The 25611-nt window shown below is 40.9% G+C and overlaps 1 protein-coding gene across 7 annotated transcripts in view; it reads left to right on the forward strand.

Annotated features, from left to right (window-relative positions):
- znf532 (zinc finger protein 532) overlaps positions 1–25611 on the forward strand; it is a 188464-nt gene that overhangs the window by 117125 nt on the left and 45728 nt on the right. For all 7 annotated transcript variants that reach the window (XM_063042706.1, XM_063042708.1, XM_063042707.1 and 4 more), the window contains 2 exons: positions 19866–20044; positions 20930–21106. In XM_063042706.1, the coding sequence (XP_062898776.1) occupies positions 19866–20044; positions 20930–21106 (356 nt within the window). The remainder of the gene's footprint in view (positions 1–19865; positions 20045–20929; positions 21107–25611) is intronic.

Consider the following 25611-nt stretch of genomic DNA (forward strand, 5'->3'; position numbering starts at 1 on the left):
CATGCCCCACATTTACAGGGCCACAAGATGCCTTCACTAAAGAAGGGCCTTTAGGGACATGTGACATGTTCGTTCAGGAATGTTATTTGTATTATTTCCCTTTCATCAGGACCTTGCAAATTCTGATCTGCTGTCCAAGTTCCCTGGCATTCTGGTCTGGTAAACCTAAGCAACTGTTCAACTTGGTGAGCTTGGAATTTTACAAAGCAATGTACCTAGAGCTGTTGGTTCACTGGTGATTAAATTCCAGTTAGAACATCAAACCTGGGATATAAGGCTTGATTTTTTTGCTTGCAGTGTTTGGCAGATTTGTCTTATTACTGTTTGAAAAAACTAAGAATTTATTTTAAGAAAAATATGTACACTTGAGATGCATAAGCTTTAATTCTCCTTTAAAGTGCACTGGATGTGATTGTTAATATAACAATAACCATTGAGTTCTAACTTTGTCTTAGTTAACTTTGATTAAAATCCTGATCTTCTTTCACATGCATGATTATTATTTGTTTCTCAGCCCACATTCTCCCTGTGCCTTTATTGTTTGAACATTCTTACCTTTGTCACTCCGCTGACCACCGCATTCCATTAACAGGTGGGATCAGTCCGTGGCTCAGGGGGTATTTGCTCGTGAAGGAAAAAATAAATATAAATGTAAATGGATGGATGACATTTGATGCTGGCTCAAAGTGGAAATATCAGTTATTCTATAAGGTAGAATGTGTTGCTTATTGTTTAATACAGAAAGTTTCAAGACATGGGTATCAATAAGTCAATAGAACTAGTGAGTTGTTTCTGACATTTTGTTAAGAATGAAAGTTAAGTGTGTATGAGTTGGCAGACTATTTAATATCTCCTATAATTATTATTAATTATTAATCAAACTATTCAATTCTTTTTATTGCTTCCTTTTTGCATCATGATTAACATCTGACTTTCGTGGAGAATTTTTGCGTGGTATTAATCATTAATAATGATCGGAAAACAGATACTAAGAATGGGAATTTTATTAGATTGTTGATCGGCCCTCAGAACACAGCCAGCTGAGTTTCTGTTTTTATCTGACAGTTGAAAATCCAAATAAAAGAGGTCATATACTTTATACTTTATTGTCGCCAAACAATTGGTACTAGAACGTACAATCATCACAGTGATATTTGATTCTGCGCTTCACACTCCCTGGATTACAAATATTAAGTATATTAAAAATAGTTAAGATTAGTAAATATTAAAAATTTAAATTATAAATCATAAATAGAAAATAGAAAAGTGGGAAGTAAGGTAGTGCAAAAAAACTGAGAGGCAGGTCCGGATATTTGGAGGGTGCGGCCCAGATCCGGGTCAGGATCCGTTCAACAGTCTTATCACAGTTGGAAAGAAGCTGTTCCCAAATCTGGCCATATGAGTCTTCAAGCTCCTGAACCTTCTCCTGGAGGGAAGAGGGACGAAAAGTGTGTTGGCTGGGTGGGTCGTGTCCTTGATTATCCTTGATTAAGTGCAAGCTGTTCGTTTGAATATCGAGACCAAAAATACTTTAACAAGAGGAGGCAGGGGGTGGTGGGTGGAGGAAAGGGGCAGTGATATTTTGAAAAGGAGGGAGTGCTGGAACTTCTCCAGTGGAAAAAGATTTCAGCTCCTCCGCTCACCACCCACCACTATTTTACCTACCCTCCACCAATTTCCTTTTTAATAAATTGCCATTTTTCTTTTGCTTGCTTGACTCAATTGCATCATTCACTGAAATACCATTCTGTAAATAATTAACTCCTTGTGACATAGCTTTAGATTCTCCTATACTTGGGGGAAAAAGATTACGGTCAGTTCATCTTATCTACAGCCCCTCATGATTGATATGCATCTCTAAGGAGTCAGTTCATCTTATCTATAGCCCCTCATGATTGATATGCATCTCTAAGGAATCTGATGCTCCAGGCAAAAATGCTCCTGCCTATTCAGGCTACGTCCACACTACGCCGGATAGTTTTGGAAACAAAGCTTTTTCTCTTCGTTTTGACCCTCAGTCCCCCGAAAACGGAGATTTTCGAAAACACTCTCCAGAGTGTGAAAATTTGAAACTGATTGTTTCGCGTTGTAGTGTGGACGGGGTAAACGGAGAGATTTAAAAAAGTTGTCATGACAACACCACAACAACGCTTTTTCTGCTTCTGCTTGGTACTGCGCAAGCACTGCCAGATGGCTGTTATAATGCGCAGTTGGTGTGAACGGCGTGAGAGTCAAATTGTAAAGTGAGCTTTTTTTACTAGATCCCCTAAATTGATTTGATTGAGTCTATCTTTAAAAATATTAATGTCGGAAATACTGCGCAGTTCTGGCTGCAGAAGATTCCACTCTCTTGTTGATCTTGGGTAGAGGATGGTTTCATGCGTATGTTGTTTACTTTATTGTCTACGTTAATAGTTTGTTTGGAATTAACCATCTCCACTGCTTTGCTGACTTTGTAGTTGTTTGTAACTCGCAGAAACAGCTCGACTTCATTGTCTGTCTAAAGGAAGAAGTCCGGTCTGATTTTTCCAGCAGAGGTTTTCTTTGTATTCCTCGAACACATTGTTGAAAATTTTCTTTTGCTGTTGTTGTTGGTACTCTAGTTTTATTCTATGGAAATGGCACAACGCCGCCGCGGAAACGTAAATATTATACCGTTTCTTCTTCGCTTGTTTTCTGTAGATGTGCCTGCGCATGCACAGTAGGAGTAGATTCACCCAAATATCCGTTTTGGTGTGGACAGAGATATTTTGAAAAACGCGTAGTGTGGACGCTTGTCGTTTTTATTCGAAACCGGCATTTTCAAAATTATCCGGTCTAGTGTGGACGTAGCCTCAGTCTCTCCTGATAACTCAAGCCAAGAAATCCCAGTAACATCCTTGCGAATCTTTTCAGCACTCTGCCCAGTTTAGACAGCTCTTCCTATAGCTGGGCAACCAGAGTGGTCTCACTAGCACCTTGGTCAATTGTAACGTGGCGTACCAGACATAGTGAATATTGATCAAGTTTAGATGTTTAGGTTAGATCAGAACCTAGTTTTTAACTCACTGTTGGACAACATAGTGAAAGAGCTTGTCTCCAAAATATGTTGTAGATAAAAAAGAGAATTTTTATTATACTCTCCACTTACTCCCTTGTGAACAGATTCAGATTTAGATTTATTTATCACATGTACTGTACATTAAAACATACAATGAAATGTGTCATTTGTGTTAACAATTAAAGTACACAAACTTAACAGGCACACAAAGTAAGCAGTTGCTAACTATACAGTTCAGATATGTAACTTATCTGTCGTAAGATCATAAAACATAGGAACAGAATTAGGCCATTTGGCCTATTGAGTCTGCCTTGCCATTCCATCATGGCTGATTTATTATCCTCCTCAACTCCATTCTCCTGCTATGCCTACCTAACCTGTGGTACCTTTACTAATCAAGAACCTATCAACCTCACTTTAAAGATCAATGACTTGACCTCCACAGTCATCTGTGGCAATGAATTCCTCCTCATTTCTGTTATAAAGGGATGCCTATCTATTCTGAAGCTGTGCCCTCTGGTCCTGGACTCTTCCATTATTGGAAGCATCCTCTCCACTTACATGTCATGCATCTACTGTACATGTGGTATTTAAACAAAATCATTTTTTAAAAATGCTGTACAGAGTCTAATGTGCACTTTATGAGTTGTTTTTGTCAGACTGGAATAAGGTTAAATTATTGAATTATCGTCTGTAATTTTCATCAGTTATTATTTTGGAAAGGGTATTAGATACGCTCCATAAGGTTTGTAATTAGTGAGCTGAACAATTGAAGTAATTAGGAAAGATTTCGGCATAAATCAAGATTGTATATTAAACTGGGATGTGAATTCTGAAGGAAGGTAGTTAATGTAAATTTAAAGAGGGTTATTTTGACTCTAAATTATTTGCATGTTTTTATTCAAAATAGTAACAAAACGGTAATTAAATAACCAAAGAGACATGATTACATTAGTGATGATTTGAATGAGAAGGCAAGAGGTTTCTTGTTTTTAGGTTATTAATATTGTTAAGAGTATACAGCGCAATACAGGTCCTTCAGCCCATGAGCTTGTGTCAACCTTTTAACCAACTCTTAAGATCCTAACCCTTCCCTTCCACATAGTCATCATAGTCTTTGAAATATCCCTAATGTATCTGCTTCTGCCACCATCCCTGGCAGCATATTCCATGCACCCCCTACCACTCTTGGTGCAATAAAACTTGCTTAGTAAAACCTGGTAGTTTTGAGCAACACTCACAACACGCTGGAGGAACTCAGCAGGTCGGGCAGCATCTGTGGAAACGATGAGTCAACGTTTCGGACCGGAACCCTTCGTCAGGACTGTAGGGGGAAGGGGCAGAGGCCCTATAAAGAAGGTGGGGGGAGGGGGAAGGAGAAGGCTGGTAGGTTCCAGGTGAAAAACCAGTAAGGGGAAAGATAAAGGGGTGGGGGAAAGGAGGCAGGGAGGTGATAGGCAAGAAAGGTGAAGAAAGAATAGGGGAAAACACAAAGGGTAGTAGAAGGAGGCGGGACCATGAGGGAGGTGGTAGGCAGCTGAGGGAGGGGGCAGAGTGACATAGGGATAGGGGAAGGGAGGAGGAGGGAATTACCGGAAGTTGGAGAACTCTATGTTCATACCAAGAGGCTAGAGACTACCTAGACAGTATATGAGGTGTTGCTCCTCCAGTCTGAGTTTAGCCTCATCATGGCAGTAGAGGAGGCCATGCATGGACATATCTGAATGGGAGTGGGAAGCAGAGTTGAAGTGGGTGGCTACTGGGAGATCCTGTCTGTTTTGGCGGACGGAGCGGTCCCCCAATCTGCGTCGGGTTTCACCGATGTAGAGGAGGCTGCACCGGGAGCACCGGATGCAATAGATGACCCCAACAGAGTCACAAGTGAAGTGTTGCCTCACGTGGAAGTACTGTTTGGGGCCCTGAATGGTGGCAAGAGAGGAGATGTAGGGACAGGTGTAGCACTTGCGCTTACAGGGGTAAGTGCCAGGTGGGAGATCCGTGGGGAGGGACGTGCAGACCAGGGAGTCGCGGAGGGACCGATCCCTGTGGAAGGTGGAGTGGGGTGGAGAGGGAAAGATGTGCTTAGTGGTGGGGTCCTGTTGAAGGTGGCAGAAGTTGCGGAGGATGATGTGCTGGATCCGGAGGCTGGTGGCGTCGTAGGTGAGGACAAGGGGTACTCTGTCCCTGTTGTGGTGGCGGGAGGATGGGGTGAGAGCCGAAGTGCGGGAAATGGAGGAGATGCGGGTGAGGGTCATTGATGACAGCAGAAGGGAAAGGGAAAAACTACTAATAGTTTTGAAACAGATTCAAAGATAATTAAATATTAAAACAAACTTTTAATGTGGGTGGTGACCATGATAGCAAGAGGTTAAAGGAATTTACTTCCCCTCCCCCACCCCCAACCCCAACAATGTAGAAATGTTTTCGGCAGCACAATTTTGTTATCTGGCCTTTTGTTAAATTCTACCAACAACTTTTTGAATCAATTTGAGATAAGTTCTGCATTTTCCTTTCCAGCAAGATACTATCCACATCTTTATTCTTAGGTCTTTATTCTTTGGAACATAGAAGGTTGAGGGGGGACTTGATAGAGGTATTTAAAATTATGAGGGGGATAGATAGAGTTGATGTGGATAGGCTTTTTCCATTGAGAGTTAAAGGGCAAAAGTTTAGGGGGAACTTTTTTACTCAGAGAGTGGTAGCTGTGTGGAACGAGCTTCCAGCAGTAGTGGTTGAGGCAGATTTGATGTTGTCATTTAAAGTTAAATTGGATAGATATATGGACAGGAAAGGAATGGAGGGTTATGGGCTGAGTGCAGGTCGGTAGGACTAGGTGAGAGTAAGAGTTCGGCACAGACTAGAAGGGCCAAGATGGCCTGTTTCCGTGCTGTAAGTGTTACATGGTTATCTTGTTCTTATATCGCAGGAAAGGCAGATGATAGTGTTGAAGATGAGGTAGCAGGATTACAAACAGAGGCAATGTGTAGTGAGGAGAGGCTGCTGATAGGGCAAAATTGCAGTCAACAGGATGAGTTTCAACGTAAAAGGTGGACAAAATCGAAAAGGGTGAATACAGGACTGAATGCGTGTAGTATACGGATTAAGGTAGATGAACTTGCAGCAGATTTGCAGATTGGCAGGTTTGATGTTGTGGCATTACTGAATCATGGCTGAGAGAGGATTATAGCTGGAAGGTTAGTGTCCAGCCATACACATTGTATTGAAAGGACAGGCAGGAAGGCATGAGGGGTAGCATTGCTCTGTTGGTAAAAAGTGAAATCTAATCATTTGAAACATGTAACATAGGGTCAGAAGGTGTTGAATCTCTATGGATAGAGCTAAGGAACTGCAAGGGTAAAAAGATCCTGATGGGAGTTGCATACATACCCCCAAACAGTAGTAAGGAAGTTGCCTAAAAATTACAATGGGAGATAGAAAATGCATGCCAAAAGGGCAGTGTTTCAATAATCATGGGGTACTTCAATATGCAGGTAGATTGGGAAATTTAGATTGGGTGCTGGATTCTAGGAGGGGGAATTTCCCGAGTGCCCATGAGATGGCTTTTTAGAGCAGCTTGTGATTCAGCCTGCTAGGGGATCAGCTATTCTAGAATGGATTAGAGAGCTTAAGATAAAAGAACCCTTAGGAGAAAATGATCATAATATGATTGAATTCACCTTGAAATTTCAGAAGGAGAAGCTAAAGTCAGATGTATCAGTATTACAGTGGGGTAAAGGGAATTACAGCGGCATGAAAGAGGAGTTGGCCAGAACTGATTGGAAAAGAACACTGGCAGGGATGATGGCAGAGCAGCAATGGCTGCAATTTCCAAATGGAAAGCAAAGGATATATACATCTATTCTAAAGGGAAGATGACACAACCGTGGCTAACAATAGAAGTCATAGCCAACAAAGAAGTCAAAGGGAGGGCATATAATAGAGCAAAAATTAGTAGGAAGTTAGAGGATTGGGAAGATTTAAAAACCAACAGAAGGCAACTAAAAAGTAATTAAGAAGGTACAGATAGAATACGAAAGTAAGCTAACCAATGTTAAAGAGAATATGACAAGTTTCTACAGATGAAGAGGCAAGACTGGATATTGGACCACTGGAAAACAATGCTGGAGAGGTAGTATTGGGGGACAAAGAAATGGCGGATGAACTAAATAAGTATGTTGCATCAGGTCTGAAGATAGATAAGTCACCTGGACCAGGTAGTGTACAGCCCAGAGTTTTGAAGAAGGTAGCTGATGAGATCATGGAGGCATTAGTAATGATCTTTCAAGAATCACTAGATTCTGAAATGGTTCCAGAAGACTGGAAAATTGCAAATGTTATTCTACTGTTCAAGAAGAGAGAGAGGCAGAAGAAAAGAAACTGTAGGCCAGTTGGTCTGACATCAGTGGTTGGGAAGATGTTGGAATCGATTATTAAGGATGTTGTCTCAGGGTCACCATGGTTTCCTCAAGGGAAATTCTTGCCTGACAAATCTGTTGGAATTCTTTGAAGAAATAACAAGCTGGATAAACAGTGGAGAATGGCTTGATGTTGAGTACTAGGATTTACAGAAGGCCTTTGCCAAGGTGCCATACATGAGGCTGCTTAACAAGCTACGAGCTTGTGGTATTACAGGAAAATTCTAGAATGGATAAAGCGGTGGTTGAGTGGCAAGAGGCAAAGTGTGGGAATAAAGGGAGACTTTTCTGGCTGGTTGCCAGTGACTGGTGGTATTCCACAGGGGTCTCTGTTGAGACCAATTCTTTTTATGTTACATGTCAATGATTTGGATGATGGAGTCGATGACTTTGTTGCAAAGTTTGCAGACAATATGAAGATAGGTGGATGGGCAGATAGTTTTGAGGAAGTAGCGAGCCTACATAAGGACTTAGACAGATTATGAGAATGGGCAAAGAAATTGGCAGGTGGAATATAGTGTTGTGAAATGTATGGTCTTGCACTTTGGTAGAAGAAATGAAAGGGTTGACTATTTTCTAAATGGAGAGAAAATACAAAAAGCTGAGGCAAAAGGGAATTGGGAGCCTCCGTGCAGGATTCCCTAAAGGTTAATTTGTAGGTTGAGTCTGTGATTGAATTGAATTGACTTTATTTCTTACATCTTTCGCATACACGAGGAGTAAACATCTTTACATTATGTCTCCGTCTAAGTGTGCAATGTGCAATCATAGTAATTTATAATAAATAGAATAGTCAATGTAACATAGAAATTAACTCACGCTGATTTGAGTGTATCAATCTGATGGCCTGGTGGAAGAAGCTGTCCCGGAGCTTGTTGGTCCTGGCTCTTACGCTGTGGTACTGTTTCCCGGATGGTAGCAGCTGGAATATAAGGAAAGTAAATGAAATATTAGTTTTCATTTCAAGAGGACTGGAATATAAAAGCAAGGATATAATGTTGAGACTTTATAAAGCATTGGGGAGGCCTCATTTGGAGTATTGTGAGCAGTTTTGTGCCCTTATCTTAGAAAGGAGATGCTGAAACTGGAGAGGGTCCAAGGGAGGTAAACGAAAATTATTCCGGGATTGAATGGCTTGTCATATGAAGAGCGTTTGATGGCTCTGGGCCTGTATTCACTAGAATTCAGAAGAATGAGGGATGACCTTACTGAAACCTATCAAATGTTGAAAGACCTTGATAGAGGAGTGGATGGGGATGGAATGCTTTCTATGATGGGAGAGTCTAAGACCAGAGGACAGAGCCTCAGAACAGAAGGGCATCCTTTCAGAATTTTTTTAGCCAGAGAGTGGTGAATTCTGTGCCAGTGGCAGCTCTGGAGGCCAAGTCTTTCTGTAGATTTAAGGCAGAGCTTGATAGATTCTTGATTGGTCAGGGCTTGAAGTGATACAGGGAGAAGGCAGGAGATTGTGGCTGAGAGGAAAATTGGATCAGCCACAATGAAATGGCAGAGTGGACCTGATGGGTCAAATGGCCTATATCCTATGATCTTATATCCTCATCTATTATTTTATTAGCAAAGTACTTTATTGATTTAAGCTTTTTTTTCCTTATTGAAAGAAGTTGTAGTAATTTCTTGCTTTTGATGCGATAAACACGGGCAGACATACCCAATTGCCCTCAACAATATGATAATTGGTAATCCGTAAACCACTTCATTCTTTCTGGTGCTTGTACTCTCATGGTTTTGTTATAGAGTTCCATAGTTTCGACCACTGATGCTGAAGTATCAGAGATATTTTCATGTCCCCCTCAACCTAGTTGTATCCGTAAGGGCTACCATTTAAATGAGGTTAATGCAGTGGTTCACAGATAGTGTCTGCCAGAGGGTTTGTTCCTGTGTTGTTCTTTTTATATTCTAAAACATATATGGTATATGCTGTTGATAAACAGAAGAGATTCTGCAGAGAAACACACACTCAATGCTGGAGAAACTCAGCAGTTCAGGCAGCATCTATGGAAGTGAATAAACAGTCAATGTAATATTGACTGTTTATTTATCTCCATAGACGCTGCCTGACCCAGCATTTTGTGCATGTGGCTGCTGATGCAACTCCACAAAAGTTGGCATAAAGGTTTGCAGCACAGGCGACCCAGGTTCAATTCCTGCTGCTGCCTGGAAGGAGTTTGTATGTTCTTCCTCTGACCGGATGGGTTTCTCCGGGTGCTCCGGTTTCCTCCCGCAGTCCAAAGATGTATCATTTGGTAGGTTAATTGTAAGTTGTCCTGTGACTAGGCTAGGTTTAAATCAGGAGTTGCTGGCAGCACGGCTCGAGGGGCTGAAGGGCCTATTCTGTGCTGTATTCCAATAAAGATAAAAAAAATTAAATAAATAAGAACTGTATACCACTGCTTAGAGTGAATTACTAAGCTAGGCTGAGAGGATATAGAATTAAATACAAAAGATTTAGGATGGAGAAAAGGAGAAATTTTTTTTACACTGGCCGTTGAGAGGGTGGAAAGTGTACTGCAAGAGATAAGTCAAGTAGAAACCAACTCAGCATTAGGTAGGTACTTGTTTGTAATGACATGGGCATGTGGGAAGGTGGCTTGATTCTCTGAAATTTAAGCCTGGTTTAGAGTTATGGTGTGTTGACTTTAAAGGCTAAATGAGTGGATAGTTGATACCCAAAATACAGCAGTCCATAATGGAAAAAGTCAGCTTAATTCTGATTTCACTTTTTTTTGACATCATATTTTACATTTGTTTTTATGCTGAAGGATGCTTAGCACAGTCTCACTCAATAAGAGTCACTGCCAATGAATGTCTCTATATAAAATATTTCTCCTGTTCCTCTAGTGTTATGGGATAATTCTCCTCCTTGCCTCTTCCCTACTGTCCTTTTCTTTAATAATAGGTAAGCATTCATTTCCTCTGCCTCTACCTCACATAGTGTGTATGATCAACAATGTATGATCAGCAAAAGCCACCGCAATCACCTGGGCTATTCAAGCAACACCTCCCAAACCCCAGCCTCTAGCACTAAGAAGCTGCAGGCTAATTCCCACGGGTCAAACACCGTCCTTCCTTTGAGGTTACCAGGTCTGAATCCTACAACTGCTTACTCCACAGCACCTGAAGAATGGTTCGTTCTTCGGGACTGCCATGGTTCAAATCGGGCTCACCACTTCCATCTCAAGGGCATTTAGCAATGGACAAAAAATATCGATGTTGACCAAATAGTGAATAATAAATAATTAGGATTGTATTTAGGCCTGCAGCCATTGTTTCTGTATGGATATTGTAATGAATTATGCTAAACATTATCAGCGTTGACACACTTTCTAATGGAACTGAGTGAACTGGATTTGAGAATACATGCAGCATTTCAAAGTTCTTCAAATGAGACAAACTCACAGATGGTAAAGCATGAGAAATGTTGGGTAATGGAACACATATGGGCTGATGAATTGGACAGAATCATTTTAGAAACATGAGAAAATCTGCAGATGATTTCCAGCATCATTTTAGAGATGTTTATAAAAACCTCAAGGGGAATAAATCAGGTGAATGGTTGCAGTCTTCTTCCCAGGTGTAGGAGCAAACTGAAAGAATACACACAGCTGGTATTCAAAATAACAGGTGATTTATTAAAAACTTGTGCATACCAGGGACCAGTCAAAGCTGATCTTTCTGAGCATGGATTTGCTAGAGCTTTTACATTCTTAGTTAACAACATTACCTGTAAAACTCCATTTTGATAACAGAATGTTGGTTAATTCTGTAACAGCCTGGCTACTGACTACGGAGTAAAATGATCATCCTCAGGACTAACAGTAAATCCAGTTTTCTATTCCAATAATGGGTGCACGCAGTAGCATAATTAGTGAAGTTCCTGGGTGTCGTCACTGCTTCATGCCATGTCTCTGTTTCTAGACTTTGTCTGTAGTTCCCTGTTACCACATTAGCACAATCCATGTCCCTATTTCTTAGTTATTAGCCCTCACTATTATTTCCTCTACACCACTAGGCTAGGGGACTCTAAAACTAGAAGTAAATTATTTAAGTTGAGAGGATAAAGGATTCTGAAGGATATGGCCGGCAGGTTTTCCACAAAGTGGGTAGGTGGTTTGTGGAATAAGTTGCCAGAGGAATCTGTAGAGGTGGGTGGGATTATGTCTAAAAGATAGTTGGACAGGTATGTAGATAGAAAGGCAGGGGTTCCAAATCGTTTTTATGCCATGGACCAATGTCATTAAGCAGGGGGTCCAGGTTGGGAATTCCTGGTTCAGAGGGATGTGGGTTAAACATAGGCAAATAGACTGAAGTACATTGAGTTGGAAACAAAAGAGTGAACATATAGCCGGTTAAGCATTGTCCTGAATTTAATTTGACCGGGGTGGGTGTGGGAGGTAGGTAGAGAAGAGAAGATTCAAGGAGTCCAGGGCAGTCCAGAATTATTTCAAGAATTACGGCATGTTGCTGAGACCTTTTGATTTTCCTGAAAATCGTATCATGCTTGCTATGTTCCCTGAAACTACTGTTGAGAATTTGTGAGAGAAATGGTTCTGCAGTTTCATGGTTAGGCATGACGTGGAACAAAATATGCCCAACACTTGAGAAACTGAAGAAAGCTAGCCTGAGAGATCCGTGTGCTAAGTTAATGAGAGAAGGATATTATCCTATAAATATTATCATTTTAAAGCTCTCAATGGTCTGGAATTGTAGTACATCACAGAATCACTTTTGTTTTGTAATCCTGCTTAAACTCTCATGTCTTTTTCCACTGGTCTCTTAAATTTAAACCATCTCTCAAAAGAAAATTGGCAGGTTACCTAAAACTATAAGGGATGCAGACTCAGTTGGCACTTTTAAAAGCCAACTCAAAGTCTATTTATTTAACCTTTCTTTTACCTAACATTTTTTTGTCTTTTATTTTCACGTCTGCATTTTATCCCATTGTAAAGCACTTTGAACTACATTGTGTATGAAAGCAAGTTGTTATAAATAAGTTGTTGTTTTTTTTATTATTATTATTCTGATTAATTCCCATTTAGTGAAAGTTACCTAGAGCATGAAAGTGAAACTGGAGCAATTCACTGATGTCATTTTAAGACCTGGGAAAGCAGATTAAATGTTTCATCACGTAAAATTTGAATGCAACTTAGTCACATCACATGTTCAATTGGGGTAAAATCGTGTTCTCCGGTATTCGTGGAGACATTAGACTGTAGATGTGAGATCTGGAGCAAAAAACAGACATTGTAATTACTGACGAGCAGATGTATTCCTGGCAATATTGCTTTAGCCGTATCTAACCTATTTTCTTTAGAGGAAAGCCATTCCTACCCTGGACACACGAGGAAATGTAGTTGATCAAAGTCAAAGAATACTTAAAAGACAAAATGTTTAAAAAGTTAGTAATTTATGTATCTACGTCAACACTTACTGCCATTCGGTAGCCAAGAAATTTTAACACTCAATTATTTTCTTTTAAGACTGACAAATTCTTCTTCTTGTAAATAAGCATAAAGGTTAGAGGATGTTTGCAAATTAGCATTTCTAACAGCAACGTTGTTTTCCTCGTAAAAGAAATGCAATTAAGTGTCTAGATTGTTAAAAATAGCCTCATATAGCCAAACACTAATGTATTAGATAACTCTAATGTATTATCTCGGAGCAGGATGAAATAATCTATTCATTCCATCGGCTTCATTCTTAATGAAGTAAATTCCCTTACTTCACTTCTATCTTAGAAGTCTTCAATGTGCTTTTGTTGATGTGTAACTAAATGGACTGCCACGTGACTAAAGTGATTTTGGACTTGGGGGAGGGAAAAGGAAGAGAAATAAGATGTTAGTGAGGCCTAATTTAGAGTATTGGAGTGTTGTAAATAAGGTTGAAATAGTTCAGAAGAAATTTACAAGGATGTTGCCAGGTCTGGAGGACCTGAATTATAAGGAAAGATTGAATAAGTTAGTACTTTATTCCTTAGAATGTAGAGCATCGAGAGGAAATTTGATGGAAGGATACAAAATTATAAGCGGTATGGATAGGATAAATGAAAGCAGGCCTTGTCCATTGAGGTTGCGTGGGACTACAACTAGAGGTCATGGGTTGAGGGTGAAAGGTGAAAAGTTTAAGGAGATGATGAGGGGAAACTTCTTCACTCAGAGGGTCATGAGAGTGTGGAATGAGCTGCCAGTGCAAGTGGTGCATGCGAGCTCAATTTGAATGTTTAAGAGAAGTTTGGATTGATATATGGATGGCAGTGGTATGGTCTTGGTGCAAGTCGATGGGAGTAGGCAGTCTAAATGCTATCGGCATGAGCGAGATGTACTGAAGTGCCCGTTTCTCTGCCGTACTTCTCTATAACTCTGTGACTCCAATTTATGTCATTTTCCTTCCATCTTTCATTTAATTGGGGCTATTCAAATAAATAGCTGCTTAAAAATTGGGGTGCCGCAGCAGTTATAGAAGTTACTGTAATGCTACTGGAGAGTCAACGACCCGGGTTTAATCTGCCACTGTGTGTAAGAAGTTCGTACGTCCTCCCGGTGACAGTGTGGGTTTCCTCCCACATTCCAAACGTGTAGGGGTTAGTAGTTTAATTCGTCACATGGGCACAATTGGGTGGCACGGACACATTGGGCCAGTAAGGCCCGATGCCGTACTGGATCTCTAAATAAATTTTTGGAAGTTATTCATTATCCTTGCCGAGTGGGAGAAGCTTTGGTTTGTACCAAAAAAAAATCAACAACACTATTAGTACATCCAATCACAAACAAGAGAAAATCTGGAGATGCTGGAAATCTAAGCAACACACACAACATGCTGGAGGAGCTCAGCAGGCCAGGCAGCATCAATGGAAAAGAGTACAGTCAACTTTTGGGCCGAGACTATTCAGCAGGACTAGAGAAAAAAAGACGAGGAGTCAGAGTTAGAAGGAAGGGGAGGAAGAAGTGCAAAGTGATAGGTGAGACTGGAAAGGGGAGGGATGAAGTGAAGAGCTGGGAAGTTGATTGGTGAAAGATACAGGGCTGGAGAAAGGAGAATCTAACTGGAGTGGAGAGAAGGCCATGGAAGAAAAAAAGAGGGAGGAGCACCAGGGGGAGGCAATGGGCAGGCAAGGAGATGAGGTGAGGAAGGGAAAAGGGGATGGGGAATAGAGAAGTTGGGGGAGGATGGGGATTACCGGAAGTTTGAGGTCGATGTTCATGCCATCAGGCTGGAGGCTACCCAGACGAAATATAAGGTGTTGCTCTTCCAACCTGAGCGTGGCCTCATTGTGATAATAGAGGAGGCCATGGATGGACACGTCGGAATGCTAGTAGGAAGTGGAATTAAAATGGGTGGCCACTGGGAGATCCTGCTTTTTCTGGCGGATGGAGCGTAGGTGCTCAATGAAGAGGACTCCCATTCTACATCAGGTCTCACCAATATACAAGAGGTCACACCGGGAGCACTGGATACAATAGATGACCCCAACAGACTCATAGGTGAAGTGTCACCTCACCTGAATGGATTATTTGGTGCCCTGAATGATAGAATAAGTGCCAGAAGGCAGATCAGTGGAGAGGGATGACTGGACAAGAGTGTTGTGTAGGGAGCCGTCCCTGCAGAAAACTGAAAGTGCGGGGGGGGAGGGGGAGGGAAAGATGTGCTTGTTGGTGGGATCCTGCTGGAGATGGTGCAAGTTACAGAGAATTAAGTGCTGGATAAGGAGGCTAGTTGGGTGGTAGGTGAGGACAAGAGGAACCCTATCCATGGTAGGGCGGCGGGAGGATGGGGTGTGAGGGCTAACGTGCGTGAAATAGAAGAGATGCGGTTGAGGGCAGCAATGATAGTGGAGGAAGGAAAGCTTCTTTCTTTGAAGAAGGGGGACATATCCTTTGTTCTGGAATGAAAAGCCTCATCCAGAGAGCAAATGTGGCAGAGAGAGATATTGAGAGAAGAGGAATTAACTTGAAGGAAAGTTGTGTTGTAAAAGCATGATAGTGATTAGGAGACTAAAGGACAGACAAAAGGTATGCGCAGGATATGAAAATACAGAACTAAGGTCTGAAATTTAATCCTGAATCAACAAATATTAAAATCAGGGATACCATTGTTAATTCTCAGGAATACCATTGCACTCAGTTGTAGAAGGAGTTCATTGCTGTTTCCAAAACAATTTTTTCTTTACTAGTCAAAGTTGTTAGCCCTGAGCTTGAACCCCTGAACCTGGAGGACCGGTGGACCACTCAGTCTGGCCTTTACCCTTTGACCTGTTTGGCATGGGTGACCCTACCAAGAGCCAAAGCATAAAGGGCTGACTCCAGCTAATATAGCTCTCTGGGTGATCTGAGCCCCAAAACCAATGTCTAGGTTGTGGTCTTCTTGGAGGAAATATGCTTTAAGGTTATTTAAATTTGAGGTCTAATGCCAGAAAGGAAAAAAAACAGGTTTCTTTGTATGTCACTGAAATTTTGTAGAGGACTGTGTCATTATGTGATCTTCTGTAAAAGCTTGATAAGCATTTGCACAGCTTAATTTCCCAGAACTTCTTAGGTATTATTTGTGCATCAGTTAATCGTGCCCAACATGTCTGGTCCAGTGAACAGGTGAAGTTACCATATACAGTGCTGTGCACACGTAAAAAAAATTATGCAAAGTGAAGATGCTTTCAAAAATAATGAAATAAAATGTTTCTAAATATCAAAAAAACTACTATAAAGTGCAGTAAACAGTAAAAAAAACAAAATCAAATCAATATTTGGCATGACCACCCTTTGCTTTGAAAACTGCATCAGTTTTCTTAGATAGACTGTCACGCAGTTTTATAAGAAAATAGGCTGGTAGGTTGTTCCAAGCATCTTAGAGAACTTCGAACAGTTCTTCTGCAGACATTGGCTGTCTCTCTTCCTTCTGGCTCTCCAGGTAATCAAAGGCAGCCTCGATGATGGTGAGATCAGGGCTCTGTGAAGGCTATATCATCAGAAACCTTACTGTAGGTCATTTCAAAGCATCAGAAAGGACATGGGAGTTAGCTGCAGTGATTGAATCCACCCTCCGAGCAACGTCCAAATTACTGCAGGGCATCGTTACATTTTTCTCCTGAGATTGAGCATTGTAGTCCATGACATGAACTGATCATAGATGGCATTACACAAGAAGGAAATTGTCTCCTCCCTTTAAATTACTTAACTATAAAGTTTTCGTACCTGATAATCACAAGTACATGGACTTTTTCACATGCTAAACAGTTATTCTCAATTTTGATGCAGTGAGCTGCAGTAAATTGAAGGCTGCTGTTTGCTGTATAGGAAATCTAGCAGTTAACACACCTTCTTAAATATCTTGTGCAGGCATAAGAGTAGCAACAAAACTATAATGCTGTTTACATTGAAATACATGCTGATATTTTTGCACATTTTATTCCATATCTGTACTTTAACCTCTCACTTTATTTTTATATAATTATTTATAATCTGAATGTTGTTTTTTGTTGCATGTTGCGCCCTGACCAACACACTGCAGCAAATTCCTAATACATGTATGTAGCGAACAATGTTGATCCAAAGTTCTGTGAACTCTTAAGAAGGTAACTTTTACCCCCACCCACAACCTCTCCACAACCCTTCTTAAACAAAATTGTGACTAATATCCAGTATAGTTCAACTGGCAATTATTCTGTGTAACTTTTAATGAAGAACAGAAAAGTTCCGAGCTTATTGGATGCAACCCATGGCCTGTGCTCACCACCAAGGAAGTCAGCCCCTACCCCAGCATTTTACCTGCAGACACCCTTGCCTTCTGCTAGTGCATGGGAGTCATCAGCCCAGAGTACTAATTCTGTGGCTGATTTGCTCGGCCACAAACCATAAGACATAGCAGAATTAGGCTGTTTGGCCCTTTGAGTCTGCTCTGCCATTCTATCATGACCAATTTATTAACCCGCTCAATCACATTCTCCTGTCTTCTCCCCATAGCCTTTGATGCCCTTACTAATCAAGAACCTGTCAAACTCTGCTTTAAATATACCCAATGATTTGGTCTTCACATTTGTCTGTGGCAATGAATTCCACTTCACCATCCTCTGGCCAAAGAAATTCCTCCTCTACTCTTTTCTAAAGGGATGTCTTTGAATTGTAAGACTCTGCCACTATTGAAAATATGCTCTCCATATCCAGTCTATCTAGGCCTTTCAGTATTCTTTTAAACTCCAGTGAGTCCAGCCAGGTTATCGTAAGATCCTGATTCAAGAATGTTCTGAGGATAGATTAAAATAATAAAATGTGGTGTTATCCATTGAGGAAAGATTAAGCTCTCTAGGCCTTAGAACAAACGTAGATCTCAGTGAAAGAAATGTAAACGTAATTCTTATGAAAGTTGACAGGGTAGATATGTTCCTGCTCTCTAGAAGGAATGGTGTCTGAGAGGAGGTTTCTTTGCCCGAGGTGTGGTGAATCTTTGCTGTGTAGACTATGTAACTCGGTATATTCAAGACAGGTAGAAAGGTCTTTTGAGCGTTAGGCTGATCAAGGAGTATTGGCTTAATGCAGGAAAGTGGGGCTGGGGTGGAGAATGAGACATAAATATGTTGAGTGCATGATGGACAAAATACTCAAGCGTCTGATTATGTTTTTATAAAGAAAATTAAAATAAATCGAAGTCAAAGTTCAAAGTAAATTAATTGTCAAAGTACGCATATGTTACCATTTACTACCTTGAGATTCATTTCCCGTAAGCATTTGCAGGAGAGTAAAGAAATACAATAGAATTTATGAAAACCTATACAAAAACCAATGTGCAAAAGAAGACAAATAGTGCAAATCCAAAAATAAATAAATAATGCTTGCCCTACCCCACTAAATAAGTAAGTGTCACCCTACCCCAAATAATCATTTGTCATATAAATCATGTGGAGTTTTGTTAGATATACAGTATCTAATGGTCTACTAGGTCAAGTATGAGAATGTGAGTTACAGATTCATTAGTTGCAGAGTCCTTTAAAGTGAGTCTTGTACAGTTCAGTGCTGTGAAGAATTGAAGTTACCTATGCTGGTTCAGGAGCCTGATGGTTATAGGGTAATAACTGTTCCTGAATCTGGTGGTGTGGGACCTAACACTTCCGTACTTCCTGCCTGATGGTATTAGAATGAACCTTTTCAATCAAAGACCTCTACACCTTTAAACAGTGTGAGTCAAGTGGTGAGAGGTCAGATGGGTTGTTCTTGGATGTCTGTCCTGCCAATGATTTTAGCATGTGATGTGCATGAGTGAAGCCACAGCAGAACTGACTCACACTCTGTGGCTAGTGGGGAGTTCCTCACTGAACTGTTGGCTAACGATCAGCTTACTCTTGATGTTTTGTAAATATGTGTGAATTAACAGGAAAAGGTCATCACACCATTTTTACCATTAACAAGCCAAATTTAACCAGAGCAGTAAAAGTGACATAATATATACCTGCTCATTCTGTTCAGACCAGCACCCTTTGCTGACTTTGTAGTGTTGTTCCTCCAGAGTATTTCACTGTGTGCATTGTAGGAAGTTCCAGTTCCAGGATAGCTTTAGAGCAAAAATTTCAGATCACACCACACAATTGTATAGATATTACAGCTTGGAGTAGGCCATTCAGCCCCTTATTCAAGCTCTTTAAAATAGCAACCCATAAAAAGAGTTGCTTCTTGCATTTGCTTTTATATTCAAGTATATCTTTGTTTCACTTCTGTTGTTGTAATGCAATAATTCTTGCCATCAAATAATTACTTTGACAAATCTGAAATTAAGTTTAAGCCTTTTTGGCCTTTCTCCCAACACTTTTTCATTGACTCAGGATATATATTTCAAAGTTCAAAGTAAATTTATTATCAAAGTACCTCTATGTCAGCATAGACTACCGTGAGATTCTTTTTTTTTTGCATTCACGGTAGGACAAAGAAAGACAATAGAATCAATGAAAAACTGCACACCAAGATTGACAATAAAAACTGTGAAAAAGAAGATATTGGAGCTGTACTTAGCATCACAGTCATTAGTATAAAGCAAGTACAGCATGGGGCTAAGCACACAGCCTTATGGTGCACCTGTGCTGATGGTGATTGTGGAGGAGATGTTGTCAGTCTGTACTGATTGGGGTCTGAGGATTTAGTTGCATAAGGCGGTATGGAGGCCTAAGTGGTGGAGCTTATTGATTAATTTCAAGGGGATGATAGTGTTGAATGCTGTAGTCAATGAAGAGCAGCCTGATGTGTGATATTTGTCTTAATATGTACCCGTGAAGCTTCTGCAAATGTAGCTCCACCATATTAGCCTCACTGTGTAAATGCTAGATGTTGGTATTGTAGTTTCCAGCAATGTTATTGTCATGAAGCGAGTAGGTTATGTTACTAATTACACGTTTTTGTGTGTTATTCGCAATACAGACATGTCAGATCTGCCAGATGTTACTTCCCAACAAGTGCAGCTTCTCATCGCACTTACGAATACATCAACACAAATCTCCGTATACGTGCCCAGAATGTGGAGCGATTTGCAGGTCCTCACACTTTCAGACTCATGTCACCAAGAACTGCCTGCACTACACTCGCAAAGTGGGATACCGGTTAGTTGTCTGTTTGTGCTAATTACTATGTTTATTCCCATATTTATAAACTATTGATGGAACCAGGAGTGAAATTCCTCTTCCTGTGCCCCTGCCACAACTTACCTTATTGCAACTTTACCCCAAATCTACATTTTATTGACCCTTGCTTGTTTTCAGCTGGCCTGCTAGAGTTGTAGAGCGCTACAGTACAAAAACAGGCCCTTTAACCCATCCATGCCATGGCAAACTGTGACTCTGCCCAGTGCTATCGACCTGCACCCAGATCATAGCCCTCCATACCACTCCCATCCATGTACGTATCCAAACTTCTCTTAAGTGTTGAAATGGAAGCTGCATCCACACCTTCTTTAGCAGCCGTTCCACACTCTCACCACCCGCAGAGTGAAGAAGTTCACCCTCATGTTCCTCTTAAACTTTTCACCTTTCACACATAACCTCTGATCTTCAGCAGAAACCTCAGTGGATAAACCCTGCTTGCATCTTTACCCTATCTATACTGCTCATAATTTTGTTTGTCTCCATCAAATCCTCCCTCATTCTCCTATGCTTCAGAGAAAACCACTAACCACTCTTATTTGATCAATTATTCAAAAAAAGAAGTATTGAAACCTTTAACTTGCATAATCACACAGCAAACCCGTTCATGTTTGGGGAAAGATACGATAATATTTCACCATGTTTGACTTGCTACAAAGTGGGGGTGTGGGTTAAGGCAATAGTGGAACCTATGAAAGTGGTGAATAAAGCAATTTGCAATTTGAATACATAAATGCCTTGAGTATGTGATACTATACAAGTTAGATTGAGATATTCATTTTCACCATGTTGCACGAATAACGCTTGTATTCTATTCCTGATTACCATTTATTTCTCTCCCTGCAGCTGTATACACTGTGGTGTCGTCTATGCTGACCTAGCTGCACTCAAGTCTCACATCCAGGGTGCTCACTGCGAGATCTTCTATAAGTGCCCTATCTGCCCGATGGCTTTCAAGTCGGCACCGAGTACCCATTCACATGCCTATACACAGCACCCAGGCGTCAAAATAGGTGAAGCTAAGTAAGTACGAGATTGTCCACAAAGATTTTGTTTATTATTGTGGTGGTGCTGTTCTATTACCTAGAATGTGGCTGCTGGAAGTAAAGGTCCAAATCAGTTGATTTAGGACAATTTCAGTCAAGTTTCTTCTAAAATGACCTTCAAGATAAAAGTTAACCCAAATAGGGTTAGTGCAGGGGTTCCCAACCTTTTTTAAATTATGAAGACACGTAGTCCTCTTTTATTGTTATTTAGTAATGCATGCATTAAGAAATGATACATTATTTCCTCCGGTGTGATATCACAAAACACAGGACAGACCAGACTGAAAAAACTGACAAAACCACATAATTATAACATATAGTTACAACAGTGCACAATACCATAACTTGATGAAGAAGTCCATGAGCACAGTAAAGTTCAAAGTTTCTCAGATGTCCTACATCTCACGCAGACGGGAGAAGGAAGAGAAACTCTCCCTGCCATGCCGACCACAATCCGACTCTGAGTCATACGAAAACTTTGAGCTCTGATCAGCTCTCCGACACTGAGTACTGAGCGCCATCTTTGTCCGAACGATTCGACCTCCTTCTCGGTCGCCAAAAGCAGACAAGGCCGAGGATTTTGAGGCCTACCCTCAAAATGTTATGGTCCAATACCATTAAGCAAGGGGTCCGTGGACCACAGGTCGGCAATTCCAGACATTAGTGCATTGCTTTACAGCGATCCTTGATTGGTATTCAAATCCTGCAGCAGTCTGTAAGGAGTTTCTATGTTCTCCCCATGACCATGTAGGTTTCCTCCAGGTGCTCTGGTTTCCTCCCACATTCCAAAGACTTAGGGTTAGGGTCAGTGAGTTGTGGGCATACTATGTTGGTACCGAATGTGCAGCAACACTTGTGGACTGTCCCAGAACATCCCTGATGAATGCAATGCATCTCACTTTATGTTTTCAATGAACATGTATTAAATAAAGCCGATCTCTTCTGGGATGGTTGATCTGTACACTTGAAATGGAAGGGGACCAATATCCTGGCAGGTGGATTTGCAAAGGGAGTTGCCTTTTAGATAAAGGGGAATGTCACAGCAGTAGTCAGAGATTAAATTGCTGAAGAATTAGGCTTTATGGGTGGAACTGAGAAATAAGAAGCACAAGATCACAATGTTAGGATGGTTCTATAGAATCCGGAAGAGTTAACAGGACTCAGAAGAAGAAATATGTGAGGAGATTGTGTACTTGCAAGAATAATAGGATTGTTATAGAGGGGATAGTAACTTTCCTAACAGATTGAGACTGCCATATCGGCTTAGATAAGATGAAATTTGTTAAGTGCATTCAGGAAAGTTTCCTCGGGCAATACTGTATACAGAGGGCCCTATGAGGGAGAGGGCAAAGCTCGACTTACTCTTGGATAATAGGGCAGGGCAGATGATTGACATGACAGTGTAACAGCACTTTGGGACCAGTGACCATAGGTCTGTTAGTTGTAATCTATTTATGGAAAGTGACAGAATTGTTCCACAGCTGCAAGCTCTAAATTTGACTGCAAAGGCAAATTTTGACTGTATGAGACAAGAGCCTGCACAAGCAAGTGGGAAGCTTCTAAAGGTGAGATAGTGAGAGCTCAAGGTTTGCATGTTCCTGGTAGTGAAAAAGACAAGGCTGATGGCAGTAGGGAACCTGGGATGCCGAGGCACTGGCCAGGAAAAAAGAGGGAGCATGGGGCAGGACTGACAGCTGGGCTCAAGTGAACCCCAGGAAGAGTATAGGAGATGTAGGGGGAGGAGGAAATCAGGAGGACAGAAGGGTGGGGGGGGGGGAATGAGCATGAGATAGCTTGGGCAAAGAAGGTTGAAGAAAATTCATACAGAGTGTATAACAATATTAAATGAAAAAGAGTAACTAGAGAGAGCATCAGGCTCAAAGACTGTAGGCAGTATCTTTACGTGAAGTGTCAGGAGGTGGGCAAAGCCATTAATGAATAACTATCCTCTCATTTTAACGTGGAGAAAGATGAAGATTTCAGAACTAGGGAAAGTAAATTGGGAAGTCGTAGAGATAGTCCTCATTAAAGTAGAGGTAGTGTTGGATATCTTAGAAGGTATGAAAGTAGACAAATCTCCATGGTGTTTTGAAGAACACTGGGAAGGCTGCAGAAGAAATTGCAGGAGCCTTGGCTGAGGTATATGCATCATCGTTAACCAGTGCCAGTGAACTGGAGGGTAGAGAATATTGTGCCTTTATTTAAGAAGGGTGATAAAGAAAAACCTGGGACCCATAGACCAACAAGCCTCACATTTGTGCTGAGTAAATTACTGGACAGGATTTTGAGGGATGAGATGTTTCTGGAAAGAAGGGGTTTGATCAGGAGTATTCAACATTTTTACATGGGAGATCATGCCTTTTGAACTTAAATGAGTTTTTTGGTGATCTGAACAAGGAAAGTCAATGAGGGCAGGGTAGTAAACGTGGTTTATAAGGACTTCATTAAGGACTTTGATGAGGTTTCCTGTGGCAGGCTGCTCTGAAAGGTTAGATCTTCTCTGGCTAATTGGATACACAATTGGCATGATGACAGGTGGAAGGGAGTTATGGTAGAAGGCTTATTTTGTTCTGGAAGCCCATGACTAGTGGTGTTCTTCAGCGGCCGGTGCTAAGCCTATTGCTATTTGTCATCTGTATTATAGATTTGGATGAGAATGTAAGATGCATAGTTTGTAAATTTGCAGATGAAACAAAAATAGATGGCATCATTGACATTGAATATGGCTGGCAGGATTTACAGAGGAATCTCGATCAGCTGGGTAATTGGGTTGAGGGATGGCAGATGAAGTTTAATTTATATATCAGTAAGTCAATGGTGTTGCATTTTGGTAAGCCAAATGAGGGTAGGACTTTCAGAGTGAGAGTAGGTCCTTGGGGCACATTGTAGAACAGTGACCTAGTACTACAAGAATATCGTTCCTTGATTGTGGCATCACAGGTTGACCGGGAAGGCTTTTGGCATGCTGACGTCATCAGTTAGGGCATTGAATATAGAAGCTGGGATGTTATGCTGCAGTTGTACAAGATGTTGGTGAGGCCGCATTTGGAATATTGTGTTCAGTTTTGGTCACACTGCTGTAGGAAAGATCTCATTCAGCTGGAAAGAGTGCAGAGGAGATTAACAAAATTATTGCTGGGACTTGAGGGACTGAGACACTCAGTGTTTTTGTTTCAGAGGTGGAGTATCAAGAAATAAAGGGCATACGTTTAAGGTGAGTAAAGAGATATTTAAGAGGAACTGGAGGAGCAACGTCTTTACAGAAAGGGTGATACATATGTGGAATGAGCTGCCAGAGGAAGTGATTGAGCCAGGTACAATAGCAACTTTTAAAAGACAGGTGGACAGGTAGGTGGATTTGAAAGGTGTTGAAGGTTTCGAGCCAAACACTGGCAAATGGGTCCAGGTTGGATGGGCATCTTGGTTGGCAAGGACCAGTTAGGCTGAAGAGTCTGTTTCCGTGCTGTTTGACTCTATCACTTAAGGTTGCCTGCTGCATAAGGCAGAAATGTGGCTCAGACTGCTGACAAAAGTTTTTGTTCACCTATTTTTGGCAGGAAATTTGAGGCTTGTGTTCACCTAAAATCAACATTTACTGCAAGTGTGTCCAATTGGAATTTGACCTGTGTCTTTAAGCTGTGATTGTCTTTTTGAATATCAATAGCTAAAGATTACGCTTCTAAAACATGTTGATGGTATATTTTTAGGTGTAAGGTATGGGTTGGTGTGATTGTTCATTGATTCTGTTATGGCTATTATTCAGTGGATTTATTGAGTGTGCCCACGGGAAAATGAATCTCAGGGTTGTATATGGTAACATATGTGTACTTTGATAATAAATTTACTTTTAACTTTGTAGAGAACAGGACAGCAAATCAGCTTAATATTCCACTGATCTTCAGTCTTTAAATGTAAACCCAGTGTGACAAACTGCACCTGTTTAGAAGAAAGTTCCTGGAAAAAATTATCCAGTGACGCACCAAAATGTGAAATAACCAGGTTCCCAGAAGAAAATAATTAGAACCATTGTACTCTTGACATTTTGAAGCAGTTTCTCATCCATGATTTTGTTTGATGTGCTTGTTTGTGTGAAAGTGTTAACAGGCTTTGTTTCTTTTGGGCTCAGTGGTGTGTGATGTGGCATATTGTTTGTTACTGGAGCTACTACAGCACTACAGCAATAGAATCAAGGCTGTATATTTGTTGGACTTCAGACCTGTGTTTTCTTTTTCCTCCCAAATTATTGCTTTTACAAGATTGGAACTAAAAGATGAAATTATGTTAAAGTTGGGAGCCATTAACAAGTTGCTTTTAATGTCCTGTTAAGCTCTTGATTAGTCAGGGCATAAAAGGCTGTGGGGAGAAGGCGGGATAATGGCGTTGAGAGGGAAATGGATCAGCCATAATGAAATGGTGAAGCAGACTCGATGAGCTGAATGGCTGAATTCTGTACTTATGTCTTATGGTCTAAATGGTGAGCAG

This window comes from Mobula hypostoma, chromosome 3 (assembly GCF_963921235.1).
Source record: "Mobula hypostoma chromosome 3, sMobHyp1.1, whole genome shotgun sequence".
NCBI lineage: Eukaryota > Metazoa > Chordata > Chondrichthyes > Myliobatiformes > Myliobatidae > Mobula > Mobula hypostoma.